At 60.0% G+C, this 26708-nt stretch overlaps 1 protein-coding gene across 2 annotated transcripts in view; it reads right to left on the bottom strand.

Annotated features, from left to right (window-relative positions):
- Positions 1-26708, bottom strand: part of NAV1 (neuron navigator 1) — a 75371-nt gene extending 48663 nt beyond the window's left edge. The window contains exons 1-4 of one of the 2 annotated variants that reach the window (XM_058855760.1): positions 26636-26708; positions 11923-12534; positions 11448-11548; positions 7898-8617 (exon numbers count right to left, since the gene is read on the bottom strand). In XM_058855760.1, coding sequence (XP_058711743.1) covers positions 7898-8617; positions 11448-11548; positions 11923-12509 — 1408 coding nt within the window. In that variant the 5' untranslated portion in view covers positions 12510-12534; positions 26636-26708. Of the gene's footprint in view, positions 1-7897; positions 8618-11447; positions 11549-11922; positions 12535-20884; positions 21341-26635 lie in introns of those variants that run through there. The other variant, XM_058855761.1, reaches the window with a different exon arrangement.

Below are 26708 nucleotides of genomic sequence, written 5' to 3'. Positions count from 1 at the left end.
TTCTGGATTTGCCGTAAAATCCTTCTGTAATTTCAGGGAGATGCTTGAGGCCAGACCCTCACAGGTACAGAGGAGGACTGCAATGTGCCCACTTCTGGGTGAACAGGACAGCTAAGAAGAGAAACAACAAGGTTGACATAACACCAGAGCAATGTGGAGTGATTAAGAATCACTGATACCTATGCCAGGTGGAAAATCCTGTGCTCCCAACACGCTGGCATGCTCATATGTTCACAGAGATGGAGACACATGTCCAGCTGCAGAACACACCTGCATTTCACTGGGCAGCACGTGTGTGCCCAAGGTCTGCTCAGGTCCCCCCTCCAGGGAGCTCAAGTGCCATGCTGTGCCAGGGACACAAGGCTCTGGAGCCACCTCCCTGATCTATGGCTGGCTGCTCCCACGAGAGAGGAAAACGTCCTGCCCAAACGTACTGAGCTTCTGCTCAGCTTCCCTACGTGGATTCCAGCAGGTCCTCCAGTGGGAGATGAATTTCAGTCCTCCTCCTGAATTAATAAAAAATACATAATGCCCTCAACTGAACAAGACAAATACCAGAGCAAGGAATGAGAAATGCTGGCACAAAACAAAATGTGGAAGAACTGGATCAGAGGAAGGACCAGCAAATCGGTGGGCACTGGGCACCACTCCTCAGTGTCACACCCACCCTGACACAAGCACATCTCCATTTGCACAGCTTCTAATCTCAGCTCTGCAATGCAGCATCCCCTGACTTCCCAGCTTCGCGGCTGCAGCATCCCTGCCTTCCCAGCTCCCCTCCCGCTCAGCTCCCTGCTCTGAGCTGCAATGCAGCAGCGTGGGCAAAGCCCTGCTCTCCCTTTTGCCCCTCCACCCCACCACGAGGCAACATTGAGCCTCCCAGCCGAGCTCCAAGCCTCACACATCCTCTACCCTCCCCAGCTCACTGCTTTCCAGCCGGAGAACTGGCAACCCCTTCCCTGGCTCTCCCAGGAAAGCTGCTTCGTGTGTCTGGAGGAGGACGTGACTTTGCAGGGTGGGGGATATGGCAGAACGGCACCATACCTGATCTCCTGTGTCCCCACAGCTCTGCATGAGACACAGTCAGGGTGCAAAGCCTGGAGAGGACAAGGACTCAGATCCCACAGAGGGATGGAGCCATCCCCACTCCACCCAGGGAGTGGATCCAGGCTCAGCAGCTTCACCATTGCCACCAGTACCAGGAACACTGCACACACAAGAGCCCAGGATACCACTGTCACCAGGAACTGTCACTGACACCAGGAACACCACACACATGGCCCTGGGACACTGCTGTCACAGGCACCAGGAACACCACACACGTAGCCCTAGGACACTGCTGTCACAGGCACCAGAAACACCACACACATGGCCCTGGGACACTGCTGTCACAGGTACCAGGAACATCACACACGTGGCCCTGGGACACTGCTGTCACAGGTACCAGGAACACCACACACGTGGCCCTGGGACACTGCTGTCACAGGTACCAGGAACACCACACACGTGGCCCTGGGACACTGCTGTCACAGGCACCAGGAACACCACACACATGGCCCTGGGACACTGCTGTCACAGGTACCAGGAACACCACACATGGCCCAGGGACACTGCTGTCACAGGTACCAGGAACACCACACACAGAGCCCAGGACACTGCTGTCACAGGCACCAGGAACACCACACACATGGCCCTGGGACACTGCTGTCACAGGCACCAGGAACACCACACACAGAGCCCAGGACACTGCTGTCACAGGCACCAGGAACACCATACATACACAGAGCCCACGGTACAGCCATCACTGGAACAGCCCAGGACACCGCTGTCACCAGGAACACCACACACACAGAGCCCAGGACACTGCAATCACCAGTACCAGAAACACTACACGTGCACATTACCCCAGGACACTGACTGCACATGCAGGACACCTAAAGCCACAAGCACAGTGCCACAAAAGACACTCTGGACCAGACAAGTGACTGATTCAGAGGATGTGTCAGTGGGTCCACCTGACATCACACAGCCAGGAAATCCTGATCCCAAGACTGCAGCCCAACAGCAAACCACCCCATCATGCCTGCAGCTGAGCCAGGGAAGCCAGGAGGCACATACTGGCATGGCAAACAGGCTGGCATTGGAGGCTGGCATCACTCACACGTTACACACCTCAGAGGGTGCAGGCTCTGATTCTGTGCTGAGCCGGAACAAATCCTCCCCCATGCAATGGGCACAAGCATCAGCCAAATGCTGTCCTCAGATGCTCAAGTGAGAGTAGGCAGGGGAGTCTGCAGGTACAAGGGACCAGGGACATTGTTTTCTGGCACCATGAGAAGCTGCACAGGAAGACAAAGAGCTGGGAATCTAAATGGACACAACAGGGCGATTGATGGTGGGGGGCTTGTGACAAGGGAGTGCTGTGGGCACAGAGACACATGCCACAGCATGAGAAGCCAAATACACAAAGTTAAAACCAGGGGCATGTGGAAGAGGCTCTCCAGAAAGACCCAGAACTGCCAATGATTCCCTGAGTGCCACCCACATGGAAACATGCTGCTCACAAGGCACCAGGACCAGGCAGGAGCCATGGGTGTGCTGGCTTCATCCCAGCAGCGCTCAGCAGTCACTCCCATGGGACTGTAAAGCCTTGAGGGGACATCAACCAGCTCCCACTGTGGTCACATCCCATCACCAGAATTTCCACAGTTTTCTATTCATTTTCTTTTTAGACATGTTGGATTTGGGGGCAAGATATTGGCAGTCACTGGGAAAGCCCCATTTGAACACGGATCTTCAGGCTCTTTGGGGAGAACTTTGTTTCAGCAGTGCATCCCCAAATATGTTCATTTTCAAGTGTTTGCTCTGCTACCTTTCCATGGGAAATTTCAAAAGACATCTGGATTTATTTTTTTCTCAGCCCTTTTTCCACACTGCCATAATCACTGGGAACAGGGCACATCCCAAACAGCTTCAGCAGAAGCTGTGGGGTCCTTGGATCCCATTTCCAGATCTTCTCCCCAGCTGCTGTAGCCATCTCAGCTGCAGAAAGTAGACATCTACTACTTGCTGTCAGCTCCTGAGAGCAGGCTGGAAGCAGCAACACAACTGTGTACACTCCCCTTTCTCCTCACTACTACCCCAAAGGCAGGACTCCAGTTCTGTGGGCAAAAGGAAATAAATCCCTATCCCAACGACCTCATCATACAGATGCTGTCACACAGGGACCTTAAGAGAGGAATAGCATTAGTGGTATCAGGACAGCCCCAGCACTTTACGAGGCAATAACCTGCTCTCATCACTGTGAAGAGCTATTTGGTCTCTGACCTCCTCATGGTCTCCTGCCAGAGAACCTGGCTACTGCTTCCCAGTGCTGCCACGGGCACATTAGTGCTTAATTAAACCAGTAGGAACAACATGGGGCAGAGAGAGGAATGGGGCAGAAGTGCTTCTTTGATGCCACACCATGTGTTTCCCAGCAAGGATGGAAATCAGAAGGGAGGAACCTGGTTCCCATCTCCACAAGGGTCAGGAAGGTCCTTGCACAGGACATGTCAGATGCCACTCTTTTCTGCACTGTGGTTTACTTTTTAAACCAGACCCAGATGCAACATGCAGCTTCCGCTTGTCATGGAGCCCATTCCAGCCCTTGGCTCTCCTCCCCACCACTGAGGAGCTGCTGGCACTCACTGCCCACCCAGCACCAGCCTGAGCACAGCTCTGCCCTGCCTGTGTGTCGGCACCACAAGGGTGGTAACTCTCCGTGGGTACGCACTGCCCAGCAAGGACATCCCTGCTGGGCCACCAGGGAAGGGTAGCATGGCCCACCCGAGGGCTGCAGGACTGAGATGGGTTATAGCTGCAACTGAAGAGTTTGGCAGGGCTGCAGACCCCTGCAGAAAGCATTTCAGGGAACACCATCTCCACTGGGATCTCACGTGGGTCCGCCTGGGCTCTGGCCCACACAACACTGACCACTTATTTGTTGATGCAAATTAGCAGCCACTTAAGAGGCACCACATCCAGCAAGAGATGGAGAAGGAAATGGCTGCAGAAAGCAGCTGCAGGATCTTGGAGGTGCTCTGGGGAGCTCTAGGTAAGTGCAACCATCACTGTTAGCACCACATGCACAGCCCATACCAAAAAGGCCCTGCACCTGCACAGCCCCGTCCATCACACGCGGACACGGGCATGGCACAACCAGCTCTTCCACCACGCTGGCCACGTGCCCTCCATCCCCTTCATCCTGTGGCTGGGCACTGGCATAATTACCAACCCCAGCTGCCAGTCAGCTTTGATGAGAAGCCTCAGTCTTTGGTTGATGCAAAATGTATAATTTGGATGATGGAAATAGCCTCTACAAAGCACATGTGGTTGCTGCGTGCCAGTGACCTCTCCCGGCTTGCGCAGATTGCTCTTTAAACGTGGTTAAGCTACAAAGGCTTCGGTGCCATCAAACAGATGAGACAGCGGCAGTGACCGAATGAGAGGCAACGTTTGGACATTACTGAATAAACTGTATTTTTGCCTGAGAGAGGCTTGGGAATGCTGCTGCCAGAAGCATGAGGCAGAGATGAGAATTCAGGTGTGGAGACCGAAGACACAAAGACAAGGTCTCTGGAAGCCACTGTAGCTGGCAGGGCCAGGAGCTGAGAAGCTGCACAGGCTTCTCAACACAGGTCAGCAGTTCAAGGACAACCACGTCTGCAGGGGCTGTAAGTCCCCACAACTTCCACCTCTCTCTTCCCAGCACAAACCAAGCTTGCGGCTCTTCCCATGCCACTCTGGGTAGGGTGTCCTTCAGCAGACATTGCCAAACAGCTCAGGCTGATGTTTTGCTTGCCAAAGGGATTGATGTAAACAGCAGAGATCCTCCCTCCCTCCCACCCAAGTATCTCCTGTAGCAACCAGGAGAAAGCCCCTCTCCTGGTGCTCCTTACCAACCCTAGCAGGGTGTGAAGCCCACTCTCTGGAACATAACTCTCCTGGGATCCCATTCCTTCTGGGTCCATCTCCACCACAGGAACCACCTCTTCCTGGGGAAGCCAGGTTGTGGAAGGTACCATCACCCCTGGGGAAGATTTCATCTGCCTGGATCACAAGCAAAGGGGTCGGGAGGCTCAGCAAGTGTCTACACACTCTCGAGTTGTGGCTGTGCCAGCACCACTGCCACACTGCTCCTTCCTCTCCAGATCCCAGGCCCCTGGTGGCATCCCCACCACACACAATGTCACTGATGTGCCAGGTCACGGCTGGCTTGGGTGAGTAGATGTGATTCAACATCACAACTTGAATGAATGTGGGAAGTACAACCCCATGGAAGGAAAGTTTCAGCAGGGTGAAGCTCCTGCTCTGTCCACCTCAGGAACTCTCCCCATCCAACTCTGGACACAGCCCTCGATCCCTCTCACAGGAAGCCTGACAGTCCATATGTCTTGGAAAATTATTAGCAATATACAGAGGACAGATCTGGTAGAGTTTGGGCCTCATGGACCAGCTGACCAAGTCTTCAGATGCTAAGTGCAGTCCAAAGGGATGTTCAACATCTCCCAAGGTCAAAGTCAGCCCTGAATGATGCAGGTGGAGGCTTGGTAACACCCCAGAAAACAAATCAGTTGCTGGGGACACTTCCAGAACCAGAGTGTCTTGGATCTCTGGCACTCCAGGGTACCACAAACTGGGAGTCACTCCTGCGTGGGCCAGACCTGCAAGGATTTCTCTCTTGGGGATGCTGAGGAAACTCCCACCTAAGAGCAGAGCATCATGGAAGGACAATGAGATTCCCCCAGGCATCCCAACATCAGTGAGTGGCAGTCTGTTAGCCCCATAAGTGACAAATCCTCCTGCAATCCTGTCTGCTCCCATGGCATCCGGTGCTACCGCAGCATTAGGCCTAAGGATGGATGTCTGTGGGATCACTGGGGCAGCCTGAGCCCCCATGGCCATGCTGACCTCCTGCATCCCACCTGCTCATCCCCACAGTCTGCGTGCCCAGGCCTCGAGCTCGCTCTGTGGCCTTCTACTTGTGAGCCCTGGGATGCCCCAGCATCGAGGCAGATCCTGCTGAGGAGGACACTGCTGCTGTCCCCATGGCTAGGCACAGCCAGGGGCCAAGGACAATGGTCTGGGAGGCTCCATGCCTGTGTGCCAGCACATGCTGGTGCATGCTGTGCCAGAGCCCTGCTGGAGCTGGGGCTGTGACACCCTGAAGGCTCCTGGAGCAGCCAGGGTATGCAGAGAAGTGGACTCAGTAAGTGCAGCTTTCCAGGTGCCTGGCCCCAGCACACACTACAGCTTGCTCCACATCTCCAAACCACCTCCCCTAGGCCCCAGCTGGGGCAAATCTCTCCCCTTTCTCTTCATCACACAGCAAGGACAAGGCATCTCAAGCCAGCTCAAGTGCCAGAGAAGCTCCTGGGACCCTAAAAAGAGGTCCCAGGCAGGGAACTGGACACACCAGTCCTGCCTGTACTGCTGCTCTCCCACCACCAAGCACCAGGGCTTTACAGCCAGCCAGCATGAGCACCACAAGCACCACGATGGCTGTGCAGGGCTCCCTTGTCACCTTCTCATGCCAGTTTGCCACACTGAACACAGCTCTTCAGAGCCCCACAGCCATTGCCCAGCCCAGACCCCAGGCACTGCTGGTTGGCATGCAGGGAAGACGGGGTGTCAGTGGGAAGCAGAGGCTGCCGAGGCAACCACAATTCCTAGAGATCAGCATGCAGCATCAGAGAATGGCAAGGGCTGGGATTACCTGTACCGAGAGCCAACACCACGGCCTGTGGGCAGTGGGTTTTGAGATCCGGGGCACAGCCAGCACTGGGCCAGTGCTCCTTGTTCTCATGGAAACCCACTATGCACACAATGCACACAACGAGCTCGGGGATCAAACCCACAGAGATAGCAAAGCGCAGGCAGCCACAGCCTGAAGCCAGCTCACTCAAGCCCTGCAGCAGCATCCTTGGAGAACCCTCCTCTGCCAAAACCCTACACCTCAGTGGAGCTCTGGATCTGCCCAAAACGAAGCAGTACCATGGACCCCTCACACAGCAGCTCCAGCAGCAGCTTCCCAAGGTCACCCCCAAAGCGAGCCACGCTGATGGTGGGGAGCAGCTGTGGCACCCGGCTGTGCACTCCTCCATCGTGTTTGGCGGGTGTTGAGACAAGGGATGGCCAACAAGACGTGTGGGGGAGGACAAGCTCCACCACCACTGCTCCTTGTGAGGAGGAACTGCCTTTCCTCCAAGGCAAGAGGCAGCTGACAGCACCTTCCCTCAAGCATGCCTTGGAGATGCACTGGGGGCTGGAGCCCCTCTGCTCTGGAGAAAGGCTGGGAGAGCTGGGGATGTTCAGCCTGGAGAAAGCTCTGGGGAGACCTTAAAGCCCCTTTCAGTGCCCAAAGGGGCTCCAGAAGAGCTGGAGAGGGACTTTAAGACAAGGGCCTGGAGTGACAGGAAAAGGAGGGATGGCTTTCCACTGACAGAGGGCAGGGGTAAATGGGATATTGGAAAGAAATTCTTCTCTGTGAGGGTGGGAAAGCTCTGGCACAGGTTGTCCAGAGAAGCTGTGGCTGCCCCATCCCTGGCAGTGGCCAAGGGCAGGGCGGACAGGGCTGGGAACAATTAGGGCTGGGGGAAGGTGTCCTTGCCCATGGCTGGGAGTGGAACACGATGAGCTTTGATGTCTCTTCCAACCCAAACCATTCTGTGATTCTGACTGACTGGGGACACCGAGGCTGATGACTCCTTTCCCCTCAGCCTCCCTTCACTTCAAGACACTGAGGTGGCCCCCAGCGGGTCCTCACGGAGTGTCAGGAGCCCAGACGCCTCCAGCTGCCACCTCTGGCCATTCCCATCTGGACGTCGAGCCCGGCGGTCGCGCCGGCCGCACTCACCCAGCATTTGGCTGAAGAGCAGCTGCTCCAGGTCGCCCAGCACCGTCACCACCAGCTCGGGGTCCACCTTCAGGTACGGCTTCTCCTCGGTGCCCGCCGCCACCGCCGGGCCCTTCCCGCCCAGCAACTCATCGTCGCACTTGCCGCCGCCGCCGCCGCCCGCCTCGGGGGCCTTGCTGAGGGGCTTCACCTCGGCGTAGGGCCCGCGGGGGATGCGGCTCGGCTTCCCGGCGGGCGGCGGCTTGGCGGGGCCGGCGGGGCGCGGCGACAACAGCGAGTGCTCGGAGCGGGACAGGCTCCGCGACATGGCGGGCGCGTCCCGCCCGCGGGGGCCGCCGCGCCCGCCGCCCCCCGCCGCCGCCGCCCCCGGCGCTGCCGCCTTGGCCATGTCGTCGCTCCAGCGAGGCTCATAGAGCTGCCGCTTCTTCTCGGCGTCGGTGAGGAAGGCGAGGTTGGTGAGAGACTTCTGCTTGCGCAGGTTGGAGCCGGCCGGCAGCCGCCCCTCCGCGCTGCTCGCTTTGAAGACCCGCAGCTCCGCGCCCCGCGGCCCCGCGGCCGCCGCCGCCGCCTTCGCCCGCTTCGGCATCACGGTGCTGCCGTCGGGGCCCCGCCGAAAGCCGCGCTCCTCCTCGCCCAGCTCCACATCGGGAAGGCTCTTGAGGTTGCTCCCCAGCATCCCCGCGCTGCGACCATTTAACCCGCTGGGCGCTGCTGCTGTTGCTGCGGCCCCGAGGACACACCGGGCGAGACAGAGGGAGAGGCGCCGTCAGCGCCCGTCCCACCGGCCGGGGCGGAGCGGGGATGGCGCGGGCGGGGAGTTGGGGTGGAGGGGGAGGGGGGTGAGCGGCACGGCCCCACCTCGCCGCTCCGCCGCCGGCAGGACACTGCGAACCAGCGGAATGTCAGGGGCGAACAAAAAGGGCCCGCCCTCCTCTGGCGCGGGCAGGGGGCGGGGCGCGCGCGGAGGGCGGGAGGGGAGGGGGCGCGCGCCGCGGGGCGGGGCCGGGCGGGGGCGCGCGCGGCGGAGCTCGGGGGGCGGAGGGACCGAACGGGAGCCCGGGGACGGAGCTCCGTGAGGGACCCTGCCCTCCCTGAGGGACCCTGCCCATCGTGAGGGACCCTGCCCATCGTGGGGGACCCTGCCCACCGTGAGGGACCCTGCCCATCGTGAGGGACCCTGCCCATCGTGAGGGACCCTGCCCATCGTGAGGGACCCTGCCCATCGTGGGGGACCCTGCCCTCCCTGAGGGACCCTGCCCACCGTGAGGGACCCTGCCCATCGTGAGGGACCCTGCCCTCCGTGAGGGAGCCTGCCCTCCGTGAGGGACCCTGCCCGTCGTGAGGGACTCTGCCCATCGTGAGGGACCGTGCCCTCTGTGGGGGACCCTGCCCATCGTGGGGGACCCTGCTCTCCGTGAGGGACCCTGCCCATCGTGGGGGACACTGCCCTCCGTGAGGGACCCTGCCCATCGTGGGGGACACTGCCCTCCGTGAGGGACCCTGCCCATCGTGAGGGACCCTGCCCACCGTGAGGGACCCTGCCCTCCCTGAGGGACCCTGCCCTTTGTGGGGGACCCTGCCCATCGTTAGGGATCCTGCCCATCGTGGGGGACCCTGCCCATCGTGAGGGACCCTGCCCGCCGTGAGGGACCCTGCCTGCCGTGAGGGACCCTGCCCTCTGTGGGGGACCCTGCCCATCGTGGGGGACACTGCCCTCCGTGAGGGACCCTGCCCATCGTGGGGGACCCTGCCCATCGTGAGGGACCCTGCCCTCCGTGAGGGACCCTGCCCTCAGTGACACCGCACCCTGGGCGAGGCGTGAAGCACGCCATGGCCCCCGCCACCCCGCGACCACGGCCCCGTTCCACAGCCCCTCGCAGGCAGGGACGTGCTGGGGGGGAGGTGGATGAAGCCAGCGCGGGGGTCCCACGCCCCAGCACCCTGCATTTAACCACCTCCCGTCTCCCCTGCCGTGGACCCCACACCCAGCTAGACACTGCTCACCCATTCCCAGGGGGCCCAAAGCATCCCTGCTTCCCCCCAAATTGTGCAGCAGGAGCCCAGGGTGTCCCCAGGAATCCCCCGAAGGACACTGTGGCCCCCAAACCCAGTGGGGCCTCTCCACTGGTCTTGGGGAATTAATGGCGGGGGCGGGAAGAAGGGGAGTGGGATCTGGTTATCATCATTTTTCATTAATTACCCATCCCTTGGGAGGGGTGAATTAAGTCTATTTGGTGACCTCACGCGGGCTGCCATGGCAACCGCCGGGAAATATTGCATTAGAGCCCATCACTGCTGCCGAGATAAGGACGGGAGGACAGGGGGTGGTGCGAGCCCCCCGCCCACCCCCGGCCCGGTGATCCAGGGTTCAGCCCGTGCTAAGTGCTGAAGAGTCCCGAAACAACTCCGCCTGGATGGGACAGCAAAGGGTGCCAAAAAAAGCGTGTTTTGCACTAAGAGGTGCTGCTGGGGCAGGATGGGTGCACAAGCTGCGCCCCAAAGCCACTCGGGGTTTGGGGGAGGGCTGCTGCCTGGATGTAGGGCCTGCTTTAGGGGGTAAATCTGCGGGTGTTGTGTCATTTTGGGGCTGGTAAGGTGATTCTTGGGGTCTGCCAGTGTCCCCCGCTCCCTCTGGCTGGGCCCAGCGAAGCCGTGGGAGGTGCCGCAGGGGAGCAGGCGTGGAGCGAGGGAAAGGATCCGGCCCCTTCCCCCGTGCCGAACCCGCTCGGCTTTATCCCAAAACCTCCCCAAGGAGCAGGGCAGCTGCACTGGGCGCATGCCAGCCTCGCTTGCTCCCTCCTGCTTCCTCCCGGAACATCCTCCCGCTTGCCGCTGGCTTCAGCACTTCCCAAATCGGGGCTCAAGCTGATTATTCTTTGACTGAGATGCTGGGACCCCAGGTCAAAGCCGGGCTCTGCCAGGAGCCACCGTGGATCTGACCGACTTCTGTCCCTTCAAATCACCCGGTGAAGCTCCCGGCTCTCTTTTTCCCCTTCCCTGCCCATCTCTGGAGCATCCCGCCATCCTCCGCTGCCGCTGCCCTGGCAACCGCCGCCCCAGCATCCTCCCTGGACCCGCCTCTCCAAAATCTCCCTCCAAAGCAAGCGCCGGAGGAGACCGGGGTGGCCTCAGCATTGCAGCGGGGAGTTTGTGTTCAGCCCTCGAGAAATGGGGTGACCGATGGTGGGTGTGGGGAGCCAGCGGTCCCCCCGCGCCAGCTCTTTGGAAATGGGTCATTCATTGAGCAATCTGGGAAACTGTGGAGGGACGGGAGGCGGCCAGGGCGATGTCCTGGCACCGTCCCCGGAGGGGTCAGTCCCCTTTACTTCTTACAGTGTAGGGTTCTGGCCAGGGAGGTCACCTGACACAGGAACTGCAGACGAGCCTTTCCCAAGGCTCCAAGGGGAGTTGGGGCACCTCCAACGTGAGGGCTCCCCCCACTGACCTCCAGGCCTGGCTCCCGTTCCAGCACAAGGCTCTGTCCCCTGGCACTGTCACGGCAGCCCCCCAGCAGGACACCCCCATTCCTGACCAACCCCTCTGGACTCACTCAGGCCTCTGGGCTTGGGGTCAGGGTCAGATCCCTTCTCAGGACCGGAGCACTCATCACCGGGGGACGTGGCCCTCTCATGCTCCTGGTCCTCCTGCAGCCTGTGGGCAGAGTGGGGTGAGGGTGAGTGATCAGGGGCAACTGGCAGGGGGACCCCCAGGAGATGAGAACATGGAGTCATAGGCTCTGCCATGGTCTGGGGACACTGGTCTCTTGGCAAGGGGTCCCAGGGCACCCTATTCCCCAATGAGTCCATCCTCTGCCCCACATCAGCTCCCATGGGGTGCCTTAGGAACCCCAGCACCCCAAATCTAGTTGGGAACATTCCTTTTGGTACAGAGCCCCCTGACCCAACCCCACCATTTCCCATGGCCACCCCTGTGGGCCTTCTTGCCTCCCCTTGTCCCAATGCCCCCCCCAGCCCCATGTCCCCAAGCACCCCCAGCCCCGTGTTCCCCCATTCCCAGGGACTCACCGGTACTGGAAGGGTGCCACAGTGGCAGTGATGGGGTGGCTGTGTGGGGGCCCTGAAGAGAAAGTGATGGCCCCTGACCCAAATACGGGGCCTCTCCCCTGTGAGTCACCGTGACACTCATCCCCTGTCCCTGCTATGGCTGTTCCACTGCCCCTCCCAGGGGACCCTCCCAGCCGCCCCCCACTCCTGCCCTGTGCTAGGGGAGCTTTGTGCAACTCAGTGGGCTCCCCCACCCTGCCTGCCCCTCTCCTCCCACTGCCAGCTGCCTCTGGCCATTTCCCAGGGGACACCAGGGGTCTTGATGGGGCTTTCTGCCCACCATGAGCAGGGACACTGGGGCTTCCCTCCCTGGCCTCGGCCGGTTCATGGCCAGCAGCTTTGCCAGTAACTTTGGGCTTGAGAATCTTGGAACTGGGGCCTGGCACCTTCCCTGGCCGAGGGGATGGAGCCCTGTGGAGGACAGGGGACCCCGGGGTGCTCAGGAGGTCTGTGGTGTGCAGTTTGCCGTGGGCCATGGCACGGGGCACTGGGATAGCAGACTGGTAGTGGCTGCGGCCAGTGGAGTTGACATTGGCTGTCCCCTTCATCCTGGTGAGGCAGCTGCTGGCAGGGCTGTGGAGGAAGAGGAGGATTTGTTACAGCCCAGCACAGAGGGCACTCACAGCCCCTCGGCTGCACCAAGACCTTGGTCTTTGTTCCTGCTGGCCATGGGTGCTCAGTGTCCCCATCCTGGGAAATGACCACTGCACCCCACACTCCAGTGTGATGACATGTCACACACCATGTCCCCTGACAGGGATCCACAGGACCATGGCATATGTGATGTGCTCCCCTAGAGAGCCTGTGCAGCCCAACCCCTGTGTCCCCAGGTCCCTACAGCAGGTCCCTCAAGGTCCAGCAAGGACGTTTGGGCACAGACAAATTCTGGCTGCACCATAGGCAGAATGGGGCCCTATTGGCCTCTCAGAACCTTTTCCTGATCCCCAAAACCACTTCCTGATCAACCAAGACCACCAGACATCTAAGGCCATCTCCTGGCCACCTAAAACTATCTCCTCCCGATCATCTAAGACCAACTTGTTATCTGAAACAGAAGACCACTCCTGTCACCGCTTTCTAGTGGCGTGAGGATGAGGACCAGCTCTGTGACCCCAACTACTGGTGTCTGAGTCTCACCCGCACACTGGAGTGCCCTCCTCATCCCCAATGTCCCCCCACATGGTGCCACATCTCTCCATGCTCCTGCTCTCATCTTGCTTGCCCCATGGTGACTTTCCATGTCACCCCTCAGGATAAGGATGGGGTCTCATGGATCTCATCCCACTCAAAACACCCACAAGCAGGGCCATCCTTTCCAGCACCAGTGACAAAGACATCAGCACCGTCACAATGAGTGGAGAAGTGAAGGAGGAATCTCCTCATGCCCACAGGATTTACTCAGGCAAGCAGAGCAGAGCTCAGCAAGGAAACCAGCCATGGAACAAAGCTCCATCTCCAACCACTTCCTGCCCGCTCTTCAGGAAAAAATCTCAAAACTCAAAGAAAAAGATTTTCTCCAGGGGATGAAATGATCTCTAGAAAGATGGAGAGCTGTGGTCCCACAGGCACCACATGCCACAAATCTCCCAGGACACACATTTCACATGTTGCTCCAGCAGGGTTTCACTCAGCCTCCTTGAAGGAAAACCTCTGAGGAGCAGAAGCTTTTTGGGGTCCCAGAGCATTCTGTGGGGACCATGTGCTCCAGACTGACACCCATGGTAAGGGTTTCTCTACCTGGAGCTGGCTTAGTGTTGGGTGGGTGCAGTGAGTGCACTGGAGGGTTTACTGGAGCCCACCGAGGCTGTTCCTGGTGGGGAATGCAGCTTTCCAGGTACCACCCCTCTCCCCCACCTCTTTCAAACCACCCAGCTGAGACAAAGCTTCTCCAGAAGCTGTGGGGTGCAGGGAGATGGCTCCATCACCCCAATGGAAACAGCAACCCAGCCTCAGCCCTGCATCCATTGCATTGCCCAGTGGAGGGTATTACATGAACAAAGTCCAAAAATACCCCAAACTGCCCAGTTTTGCCTCTTCCCCAACCTGAGCTGCCCTGCTCCCTCCAGGCTTTTGGGGATCTGCAAGGAGCAGAGCAAGCCCCACCCTGGGATGACCATGTCCCTGCCACAGGCAGCACTGGGGTGAATGCACTCAAATTCCCTTTTTCCAGACCCACATGAGCTGGATCATTTGACCACAGAGCCGTGGGTCACGGGGAGAAGGGCTGAGGCAGTGGATGAGATCAAGGAATTGCAGCACCAATTCCAGCACCAGCCAGGAACTACAAAGCTCTTTCCAAGCCAATTTTTATTAAGGGGCAAAGTGACACACAGCTCTGGGCTTGTTCTCCCTGAAGCCTCTGAAACACTGGGATGTTTCAGAGGATGTCTCCCCACATCCTGGCTGAGCTGTCTCTGTCTCTGCTCGCCGTGGTCTCAGCCCCAAGACAAGACAGGGGTGGGTGAGAGCTGAGAGAGGCACCCGGGGACTCCGGAACAGATCCCGGAGTCACTGTGGGAGCGGGGATGGAGGCAGGCACAGGGCTGTGCCACCCCCATGTGGGCACATAGAGCCAGCCCAGGGGGCACCCACAGAGCCCAGGGTGCTGTGCTGGCACCCGAGGGTGCTGCAGCAGGGTGGGCAGCAGGAGCCAGGTGGGATTTTCCACACCTACAAAGGTCACTCCTGGGAGCATGGAGGGGCTCAGCACCCAGCTGGATACCAGCTCATTTTTAGGGGCATAATGTTCCCAAACCATCTGTCAGTATCAGCAGAGAGCAGCTCCCCTCTGTCCCCCAGTCTGTCCCCAAGCTTTGCCTCACAACCCACACTTACAAACCCCAATTCTACACTTTTTTCTCCTCTCTTTAAGGCAGCCCCTGCCCTGAGAGTGCTGTGCCTGGGGACAGCACTTCACAGCCTTGAAAAACACCTTGTGCAAACATGAACAAGGTTGACCTTCATAGAACTATGGAACAGTTTGGGTTGGAAGGGACCTTACAGACCATCACCTCATTCCAACCCCATGCCATGGGCAGGAACACCTTCCACTATCCCAGGTTGTTCCAAGCCCCATCCAACCTGGCCTTCAACACCTACAAGGATAAGGGAACCTTCCTCCCCATAGGTGCAAGGATGATGAAACCACTGGTTCCGATTCACCCATTTCACCCCGGGGTCCCTCACACGAACACCTGCAGCCTCAGCAGCTGATTCTGGTGGGTTTTCTCCTAACAGAGCAGAGAGAGATCAGCTGCCCCTCACTCGCTACAATCTGTCCAAAGCTCATCCTCAACCAACTCAGAGGCAAAATCTTCATTTAGATTTATGCTATGACCTTACCTTCCCCAGCACCCACTGAGCACTACCAGTATGCAGCACTCCCCCAGCCCTGCCTGCTCCCTGGGCATGTGGCATTGGGGCTGTAACCAGGTTTTGTAGATTTTTTTCCACTTTGGATTTCTCTCCTGTGGACACAACTTCCATTTCTCCCCCTCTGAGCCCACCAGCGATGCCACAGCTGCAGCAGAAGCCAAAGCTGCCTTGCTGGCCACGAGAAAATCAATCCTTCTCTTGTGCTCACGGGGTTGAGGCTTCTCAGGAGATGCCAATGCCTGCTGGGAGCTGGGCTCAGAGCAGTCCTCTTCCCACCACACACACCTCAAGTGTCTCCAAGGATTCTGCTGTGCCTGGCTAAGCACTACTGAGCCCCCCCAGGGCTTCACCCTGCTGTGGAGATGGCATGGGCTTCCTGGGGGTGATGTGGATGTGGCCCCGCTCCCCCAGCCTGTGCCAGCAGCAGCCCCATCGTGCTGTGTCATGCTGTGTCACTGGCATCTTGCTGCCTCTGCCTGGCTAAAGCAGGTCATGGCTTGACCCAGATAGACCCAGCAGCTCCTTTGCAATTAGCTCAAAAGGGAAACAACTTTCTCCTTCAGCCCAGGAATAACTCTCAGGAACAGGCTGCTGCTCCCCCTCCGGGTAATGTGAGCCCTGGAAACTTGCACCTGATGCTTTAATTTGGGGACTTCCAACTGCTGAGTGAGTTTTTGGCGCCATGGCTCCCTTGGGTACCAGCTTGGGATCACTGGGTCCTGTGGTAGTGGAAAGCAGCAGGTGTACACAAGGTATTTTAGCACCAGGGGATATTTTGGAGCAGCCACAGCAGTGCTATGGGCAGCAGAGCTGTTCCTGGGCACCAGGACTGAGCCTCCTGGGCAGCTGGAGGTGTTTGTCTCCCAGCCAAGCAGAGGATACTCATACCTGGAGCCTCCAGAGCTCAGGTCTGGGGGTGAACTTCAGTTTTTAATCCCAGAGGAGAGGTGGGATTTGATCCCTTTGGATCCACTCTGTGCATGATACACAGAGTTATGGGTGTTCACATTGAAGGAAAAGCCTTGGCTGTGTCCTTCATCCCAGGAGAGACACAAGCCAGCATATCCCCGAAGGCATCTCCTTCAAAGAAGCATCTGTTGTGCCCAGAGCTTGAACTACTTCCTCAGCCTCGTGTCCAAATCCATCTCACACGTGTGATTTTAGCAGCCAGAAATGAACAGGGACCTGGAGCCTGGTCTCATTTCACGTCCCCATTTCCATGACCTAGAGGGGTCACTGGAGCATTCCCTGCACTGAAGCAGATCTGCTTTGGAGCCATCCATCACCTGAGCCAAGCTGGGAACAGCCTTCAGCCCTGCAGGGGCTACAATGAGTTGCTGAAGGCCCTGGCTCCACCACTGTGCCTTGGAGGGGTCCAATCACGGCTGCTCTCATGTTCCCAAGAGAACAGCGAATGGCTCTGCAAGTGTTTTGCTCAGTATTTTGTAGCATTTTGGGGTGACTTTTATAAGCAAGATAAAATTTGTTTCTCTCCTATCTCTCACAGCTTAGATCCCTGTCAGGCATGACGGGGATGCTGTCCTGTGTCCCAGGATAAATGTGGCAGGAGTCTGAGCATGGACACTGAGTGACAGAAAATGTGGTCAACCCTTCAGCCTCTGCTGGCATCTTGCTGATGTTCTGTGCCTGTTTCCCCACCCTGATGCAGCCTCTGGAAGGGGTAAGAGAGCTGAAACCAGGCTGATAAATTGGGAAAAAAAAGGATGGATCCTTCCCTGGGTCTGCTGGAATGCAGAACAGCTCTGTACATTGGGAATCATCCTTGAGACACCCTTGGGGCTGGCACAGCATTCTGCCACGTGTCCCCAGGGAGATGCTCAGGGGCTGCTAATCACCCTTCATTTTAATGTGAGAGGGTGGAGGGGGCAGCCCAGGGGTGAACCCCAGGGTGTGAGTGGCATGAGGAGCTGAGCCCCTGCCAAGGGACAGGTCCTGGTGCTGTGAAACAACTGCCCCCAAAGGCTGCTCCCTGCACCTTGCAGCCCTGTGCAGCATCCAGCCCTGAGCTGCCATCAGGGATGGCCGTCCTCCAGCACAGCCTCCTCCCTGGCACGCTCGGGAAGGGCAACAAAGAAAAGGCTCCTTGTGACACAAGGAACATAAAACTTTCCAAAGAGAAACAGAGGGAGCCCGGGCAGAAAGGGGCCTTCAGAGGAGAACAAGCTGCCGATTCAGCCGCCAGGCCCAGCCCTCCAGCCCCGGTGCCCCGGCCAGGACCTGGCCTGCCCACCAGGCAGTGACATCGCCTGGGACATTGCCACCACCCGCATTGCCGGGACACCAGGCTGGGTCCTTCCCCAGGTAGGTCTCTCTGCTCCCCTCTCCCGCCCCTCCGGAGGGCACTGTAGGGTACAGGCAGGTGGTTCTCCTGGTGCCAGCACTGGATGGGCAGCCACACACAGCCCTGCCTGTCCTGGGTGTCTGTTCCCCCCTCAGCACGATGCTGGGAGCTCTGGGAGCTGCTGGGAGATAGGCAAGGGCAGGCACTGAAGGACAGAAATCAGCTGTTTTCCAGGCAAAGATCACAGAGAAACCACAGAATTGTCAGGTTGGAAAAGCCCTCCAAGATCATCAAGTCCAACTGCTAACCCAGCACTGCCATACCCATCACTAAACCATGTCCCCAGGTGCCACATCCACGCGTTTTTGGAACACTTTCAGAGATGCCCAGCCCCTAGCCACAGCACTAATCCCTGCCTTAGCTCCCCCGCAGCAATCCCATTAGCCACTTAATCCACTTCAATAAAACCAGCTCTGAGCAAAGCTGAGCTCTGGGCTGGACCTGCTGCAGCAGCCGCTGCCACCGAGCCGCGGGCACGGCCGGGACACCGAGCTCTGCTCGGACTGCGCTGTGCCCGCCACAGATTCTGCTGGAGGATGAGGCTGGATGCTCTGGGGCTGGGACAGAGCCTGGGAGCTGTGCGGGGCTCTGTGCAAAGGGCACAGAGGGCGTCAGGATCTGGGGGGGGACGGCGTGAAGGGCTGGACAAGGCTTCTCCCCGGGGGGATCCACACGGTGCCCGGTTCACCACGGCCCCTGCGTCCTCCCCAAATCCGTCCCCAGCCCGGTTTCTCACAGCCCTGCTCGCTGCCGGCGGGTGCGACACCTCCTAGGCCGGGGCCAGGGGGTCCCGGGGCAGGTGTGTGTCCGGGGGCAGGTGTGTGTCCCCGGGCAGGTGTGTGTCCCCGGGCAGGTGTGTGTCCCGGGCAAGGTGTGTGTCCCGGGGAAGGTGTGTGTCCCCGGGCAGGTGTGTGTCCCGGGGAAGGTGTGTGTCCCCTGGAAGGTGTGTGTCCCGGGGCAGGTGTGTGTCCGGGGGCAGGTGTGTGTCCGGGGAAGGTGTGTGTTCCGGGGAAGGTGTGTGTCCCGGGGCAGGTGTGTGTCCGGGGGCAGGTGTGTGTCCGGGGAAGGTGTGTGTCCCGGGGCAGGTGTGTGTCCCGGGCAGGTGTGTGTCCCGGGGCAGGTGTGTGTCCCGGGCAGGTGTGTGTCCCGGGGAAGGTGTGTGTCCTAGGGCAGGTGTGTGTCCCGGGGAAGGTGTGTGTCCTGGGGCAGGTGTGTGTCCCCGGGCAGGTGTGTGTCCCGGGGCAGGTGTGTGTCCCGGGGAAGGTGTGTGTCCCGGGGCAGGTGTGTGTCCCGAGGAAGGTGTGTGTCCCCGGGCAGGTGTGTGTCCCGGGGCAGGTGTGTGTCCCGGGGAAGGTGTGTGTCCCCGGGCAGGTGTGTGTCCCGGGGCAGGTGTGTCCCCTCCGCAGGGTCACAGGGAGACCCCGGCAGAGGCGGGGGCAGCGGGGGCGTCCCCGGCTCCCGGCGTTGCGGACCTTCAGGAGATGCCGGTGCTGGACAGCTCCGCCTGCGGCACCGCCCCCCCGGGACCGCCCCCGGGCCGGTGTCACCCCCCGCCCCGACCGGTGTCACCTCCACCCGGTACCGCATCCCGAGCCGGTGCCACCCTCCCCTCCGCCGGGTACCACCCCCTGGGCAGATGTCATCCTTTCCCTCCGGGCCGGTGTCACTCTCCTCGCTCCGTTACCGCCTCCCCCAGCCCCTGCAGCCCCCCCAGGACGAGCGTCACGTCTTCGAGCCCGTGTCCGTCCCTTCCCCAGCCCGGTGCCCACCGGGCCCGCAGCGCTCGCACCGCCTTTGGCCGGTGGTGCCTGTCCCCCTCGGGCCACTGCCGCCAGCCGGGGGCCGGCAGGGGGAGTCCCCAGAGACCAGCCCAGCGCCGGAGGATCCCGGCCTCCCGGCCCCTCGGCTGCCTGTCTGGGCTGGAGCCATCTGGCCAGTGCCTGGTGCCATCTGTCCCCTAGCAGCGCTGCCTGTTGTGTCCCGGTGTCCCCAACACCCAAAGGGAAACGGGTTGGGCTGTCCCTCTGTGGGGTGACACACCACCGAACCCTCTCCAGGTGTCCCTGCAGAGATGGGTCACCTGGGAAGGTTTGGGCTGTGCCTGAGGTTCTCCCATTCTCTTGGCTGTGTGGCAAGAAGAGCCATAAGGCAGAGACCTCCTCCAGCACACAAACCACCAGTGACACTGCAGAGCCCGGGGTCCCTCTGGCATCCAGAACTGTAGCCAAAGTGCCACATCTCCTATTGCACATCCTGCAGGCTTCAAAACCTTCCCAGAAGTTGTTCCTCACTGTTGCCAGGGGACCAGGGACCTCCCCGTGCCGGATCAAGCCCTGGGCCAGGAGCTGTCCCACAGCTCCAGTGACATTCAGCTGAACTTGTCTGGGCCAAGACTCCACGGAACCAGTTGCATCATTTATTTAGCCCTGTGTTCCTGCAGCATCACGCACCTGGCCCTTGGCTCCTGAGAGTTTTGAGCAGGACCAGATGTCGTGGTGTCTGTGTTCGCCGCGGCTGTGCGGAAATGGCCTCCCCGCTCCTCGACCCATGAAACCTGGAAGTCCCTGATGGATTTTGGCTTGGCTGCTGGGGTGGTGGGGAGAGGCAGCTGCACAGCAGGGCTGCAAAACACATTAACTCAGCAGATGCTGTCGCCTTTGCAGGCATATGTGAGTGCTGGGTGGTCGGGATGGTCGAGGGGGGAGCTGGGCTTGTCCCACCCATCCTGGCACTGGCAATGCACCCCCAGCACCCCCAGCACTCCCTGCTGAGACCATCACTGCCTGTCTGCTCCTTTCAACACTCTCAACACACAGCAGGCAGAGCGGAGTCGTGGGGATACCCAAAAAGGCTTTTTTCCCTCCCTAAAAAAGGTTAAGGATTTAAAAATGCCACTGGGAACATGGGATTGTTATCACTAGGGACACAACAACAGGGTGTGCCAGCAGAGTGGGAGATTAAACCCCAAGAGCAGAGACACAGAGCTGAGGATGTGCCATCATCACAGCTGAGCTCCAAATTGAGGTGGTTTCAGATGCTGAAACTACTTTGGGTGATGAACCGAGTGTATGAAAGTGAACCCATGGATTTGATTCCAAACTGAACCCCTCAATCCCTGCCCCAGTACGGGCCATTCCCATCACAGACCATTCCCATCTTGAGCTAAACTGCCCCTTCTGGTCTTACCTGGCCAGATGGGTCTCCCCTAATCCATCCTGTAATAAATGGAGCCACTCTTGCAGCCTGGACTCTTCTGCAGGGTTTGCCCCGAGAGCTCCTCACACCCACTGGAACCCAAAGGGGGTTTCCCTTGGGAAAAACACGGATTTGTTATGGAAAGCAAAAGCCACAGGGGGCCCTTAATGGGATGAGTGGATTTTCCAGTGAGCTGTAAATCCGCAGTGGCTGCTGGCAAACACCTCCCTGTCTGCTCTGGAGGCCGGGGCGGGGATTGCAACAGTCTGCACTCCAGAGGGATCCACGTCCCCGGAGTTTACCAGAACTCCAAGTGTGTCCATGATGCCGACATCCCAAGGGAGTTAAGGACTGTCACTTATTTAACACGAGGCTGGAAGAGGTTGGCAGGGGCTGGCAATGCCTCCCCTGGCCCCAATACCCCTCACCAGCCCCAGCACAGGCAGCAGCTCCAGTCCCACGACTCTCAAATTAAACCTCCTCCCTCCAAAGCATGCAGCCAACGGAGCCATCCTGAGGCCATCACATCTGGAGGATGCCTGGCTTTCCTAGAGGGGAGCCCAAGCATCCCTCAAACATCCCTTCAGTATCCCTCAAACATCCATTCAGTATCCCTCAAACATCCCTTCAGTATCCCTCAAACATCTCTTCAGTATCCCTCAAACATCCCTTCAGTATCCCTCCATCATCCCTTCAGTATCCCTCCATCATCCCTTCAGTATCCCTCCATCATCCCTCCAGTATCCCTCAAACATCCCTTCAGTATCCCTCAAACATCCCTTCAGTATCCCTCCATCATCCCTTCAGTGTCCCTCCATCATCCCTTCAGTATCCCTCCATCATCCCTTCAGTATCCCTCCATCATCCCTCCAGTATCCCTCCATCATCCCCCGAGCCCTGCCCGGCCGCAGCGCTCCTGCCCTCGCTCTCCCACCCCACACTGCACATCCCCTGCTATGGACGCCCCAGCAGGGAGCGAGGAGGGGCGAGGAGAAGGCGAGGGAGAAGGGCTGGAGGAGAAGCCGGGATTTAACGCCCTGCCCTGCTCAGGGGGAGTTTCCGCTGCCGGAGGCGGCGCCGCCCGGCCGCATCCGCACGGGCCCTGAATGCGATCTGAGAACGGTGAGAACGGAGAACGAGCACAAACACACTTCAGTTCCCCCAGCTCCCCCAGCTTCCACCTCCACTCCTCCATGGGAGCAGGGGGATCCAGGGAATTCAGGCAAACAGTGGGAGGCGTTAACTCGAGCTCTGGCTCCCAACCCAAACCCGCTCCCCGCAGCACAGGCGGGACCCTCGGAGCCCGATTCCCCCGGTCCGGCCCTAAGAGGATGCCAGGACACCAGGGCCTCTCCCCAGCCCGCCCCGGTGGCTTTCCCCAGCTGTTCCCTCCGCATGCGATGCCTCGGGACACTCCAATCGCCAGGGCCGGCAGGACAGAGGGCAGAGTGGCACCAAGTCCTGCTGCTGAGCCCTCGTGGGGGGGAACACGAAGGATGTGATCCCACAATAAACTCATGGGAGCCCAGCACCGAGATGGGGTGACCCAGAGCCCCTCATAGGAGTCCCGAGGTCAGGGATGGTGCCACAGGTGATTTGTGGCTGGGATGGGGCTCAGAGAAGTGCAGGAGGGCCAAGTTCCACAGTCAGGGACAGCCTCACGACCCCCTGAGACAGAGCAGAGCTTCAAACCCTCCCTGGGCCACTCATCCAGGATCTCCCCTCACCCTGGTTAATGAAAATCTCGCTCTCCCCAATTATTGTGACTTCCTGTGATGGTGGTCATGGGCATCCTCCAGCCCATCTCCCAACTCCTGATCCAGGCAGTCAATCCACAGCAGTGCCTGATGTCCATAGCACCACCCAGACCCTGCAGCACAACTGGGCAAAGCTCATTAGAGGTCGCTTGCTAATGAGCAGATCTTGGGATGTGCCAGCAAATGCACCAGGGAAGCCACCAGAGCCTGCTGGGACAGGTTGGTGGCTGACAAGTCACCTGGGGCATTTGAGGAGTTCCCGGGTGATGGAAATGTGCCACCTGCAGCCTGTGCCTCAGTTTCCCCATGTACTGTCATCAGCCTCGTCACCACCAGCAGGTCCTGGCTCCCTGCAGAGCACTCCTGGGGCTGGCACTCCTGTGGGCTTGGTTAGAGCTTGGGGACTGATCCTGCCCAGCCAGGGCAGGCCAGTGACAGGAGAGGCTTTCCCTGGGAACACACAGGGCAGTGGGCAGAGGCATCCCAGCTGCTCCCTCCCTGTCACTGCTGATTTCCCACTGCACAGGGCACAAAGGGCTGTGGGAGGACACAGGGTGCTGTCCCTGCCCTGGCTGCCACTAAATAGATGCCCCAGGCAGGTGAGAGGGGACTGTCACCCATTTGCCAGCAGCAAAGGGGGTCACATGGTGGTGGGAACAAATGCTGAAGACTTCCACCCAATACTGATGTCCCAGTCCCACACTGGTGTCCCCATTTGAGACTGATGTCCCAGTCCCATACTGGTGTCCCCATTCGAGACTGATGTCCCAATCCCACACTGGTGTCCCCATTCGAGACTGATGGCCCAGCCCAGGCCGATGCCCAGGCACTCTGCTGGTGATGAAGTTTGCCAGACACCCCCAGGGAGCACACGCAGGTGAGGGGATCTCCTGCTTGATCAGTGAGCAGAAGTGGCTCTGCCAGGGTCATGGGCAGGGAGAGGCATTCTCCTCCCACAGCGCCCACCCCAGCTCCACACGGATCCTGCTCCAGTCAGAAAGGAGGACGATGTCCTCACCTGCTGGCTGCCCTGGCTGGTGGCACTGGGGACAGGACAGGGTACCCCAGCCTGGTGGCACCACGTCCTGTCCCCACAGCGGTGCCAGCCTGCACCAGGGGCTCCTGCCACCAGCCCAGCCAGGGCCCAGGGGGCTGCAGTGACCCCACGGAGGTCAGGGGACCTCAGCGAGCCATGGGATCAGTGGCTGCACCCCAAGATCCAGCCCGAGGGGGTCACCTGATCCCCCCTGTCCATGGCCCAGGCCCCACATCCCGCTCCAGGCCTGGGGCCCCGCTCCCATCCACAGCCGGAAACACCTTTTTCCTGTCCGTGGGGCTGCATGGGGGGGCAGCAGGAAAAACCTCGTGTCTTGGCAGGTTATTTACATCCTGCAGCCAGTGGGGCCAGCCTGATTCCCTCCACGTCCCCACATGCACCCCAAGCTCTGCTCCAGCCCTGTCAGCCTCATCCCTGTCCCCATCCTATTCCTGTCCTCACCCCCATTTCATCTCGTCCTGTCCCTGTCCCCACCCCATCCTTATCCACATCCCACCCCCAACACATTTCATCTCATCTCACCTCGTATCTTATCTCATCCCCACCCCTTCCCTATCCCCGTCCCCATTCCGATCTTATTTCCCATCCCAGTTCCCATCCCCATCCTTTCTTCACCCCCATTCCTCCCCTCAATGCCAACCCCTTCCCAGCACACCAAGACTGGAGACCCCCTTTACCAGAAGGAGGATCCCAAATCCTGCTTTGGGGATACCATCCTCCTCCCAGTGCACACCAGAGCTCACCCAGTCCCACAATCCCCATCCCAACCTGTCTCCCCTCTCCCTGGTCTCTCAGAGCCCGCGGGATGTGTGACACATCCACATCCCAGGAGCTTTCTGTCTCATCCAGTCCTAGGAAAACGTTGGGGGGAAACTGAGGCACGGGGCTGCAGGGAGTGACCCGAGGCCAGGGCCAGGAGCACCACCGGGGTATCTGCGGCAACCCCTGCCCCCCTAAAAGAGGCGTGGGAGCCTTGGACCCCACACGGGAGCTGTGAACCCCAACACGGGAGCTGTGAACCCCCACACGGGAGCCTTGGACCCCACACGGGAGATCTGAACCCCGGCTCTGGAGCTCTGAACCCCACCCGGGAGCTCTGAACCCCGGCTCTGGAGCTCTGGAGCTCTGAACCCCGGCTCTGGAGCTCTGGAGCTCTGAACCCCGGCTCTGGAGCTCTGAACCCCACCCGGGAGCTCTGAACCCCGGCTCTGGAGCTCTGAACCCCACCCGGCAGCTCTGAACCCCACCCGGGAGCTCTGAACCCCGGCTCTGGAGCTCTGGAGCTCTGAACCCCGGCTCTGGAGCTCTGAACCCCACCCGGGAGCTCTGAACCCCGGCTCTGGAGCTCTGAACCCCACCCGGGAGCTCTGAACCCCACCCGGGAGCTCTGAACCCCGGCTCTGGAGCTCTGAACCCCACCCGGGAGCTCTGAACCCCGGCTCTGGAGCTCTGAACCCCGGCTCTGGAGCTCTGAACCCCGGCTCTGGAGCTCTGAACCCCGGCTCGGGCACTCGCTCAGCGCCGCCAAATGACTCAGCCGGGATCCGGCCGGGCCAGCCGGGATTTCCTGACTCAGCTCCCCCGGCTGTGAAACTGGGGGGGTCCAGCCCCTCCTTCCAACATCACAGACACCAACACACGCTGCTGGGGGTGCGGGGAGCTCTCCCCATCCCTGTGACCCCCTTGGGAGCACACGGACCCTCTCTGGCACCCGGTGTAATGGCACAGCAGCTGCGGCAAAGCCTCGGGGAGCTCCGGCAGCACCCCAAAAACGCACGGGCCAGCCCCGCCTGCGCGGGGTCTCGCCTGCTCTGGGCAGTCACGGGTATCCAGCAGGGCCGGCTGCGGGCCTGGCATCCCGGCACACCCAGACTCCCTGGCTCCTCTCCCAGTTGTTTTTTTCCTAGGTGAAATCCAGGAAAATCTCATGGACTCGGCGGGTCTTCACCGCTTCCCTCGCACAGGGTGAAGGCACCTCTGCGTCCCATGGGGCACGGCCTGCGATGAAGTCATCTCAAAGTTTTCCCCCTGTCCTGTGCCATCCCGGTTTGGCTGCAACATTCCCAGCTCCAGGGAGAGTGGGGACGGCTCCTTCACCCCGGCTGATGGAGGATCCCCACGGGAAGCACCCATGGATGCCAACAGCTCGGAAATACCTTCCCATGTCAAAAATGAGAGCTGACACCGTGATCTGCCAGCACCGACCTGCTCTGCCTGCGGAGGGGAGAGGAGGGGCAGCAGGACACAAATTTTCGACTGTCCCTGTGCTTCAGTCACCCCGTGACCCTTTGCTGGCCATTTTCTGCTCCCAAGGACTGAACTGGGGAGGCACCGCAGCGTCTTCCTGCAGCCCCTTTCTGCCGGGAACAGGAATTAGGGGTGTCCAGGGGATACCGAAGGCACTGGGACACAGGAATTTACCAGCCCTGTCACACTGCAGTTCCCACTGCCGAAACACGGTCATTGTGGGGCTTAGGAGAGGGGCTGCGGGAGCTGCCCCGAGTGTCAGGCTGGTCCAGCCCCTACAGCGGCTGCCTGCGCTCCCCGGTCCCTGCGAGCGCGTCTCTTGTCACCGCTGCTCCCCGCAGCATGACCCCATCCATCACCTCGGTCCTCAGCAGGGTGTTCCCCATCATCTGCCGCCCCCACCGTGTGTAGCCAGTCCCAGTTGGGGTGTCCCCCGTCACCACCCGCTGTCCCCGCTGTCAACGCCGATCCCCGCAGGATGACCCAGCTGTGTCCCCGAGCGTCACCGCCGGTCCCTGTCGGGGTGTTCCGGTATCAGAGCCGGTCTCCACCGGGGTATCCCCGCTTCCCAGGGCTACGCAGGATGTTCCCCATTATCCCCGCTCCCACCGGCGTGTGTCCCGAGTGTCCCCGCTCGCACGGGGAAGTGTCCCACGGTCCCGATCCCGGAGCCCCGCTCACCGCTCGCTGCGCCCCGTCCCGCGTGGCCGCCGCCGCTCGCGGAGTGACAGCGCGGCCGGGGACCCGGCGGGCC

The sequence above is a fragment of the Poecile atricapillus genome, chromosome 23 (assembly GCF_030490865.1).
Source record: "Poecile atricapillus isolate bPoeAtr1 chromosome 23, bPoeAtr1.hap1, whole genome shotgun sequence".
NCBI classification, from domain to species: domain Eukaryota; kingdom Metazoa; phylum Chordata; class Aves; order Passeriformes; family Paridae; genus Poecile; species Poecile atricapillus.
The sequence above is the reverse complement of the archived record's forward strand: the minus strand, read 5'-3'. Positions and strand labels throughout refer to the sequence as shown.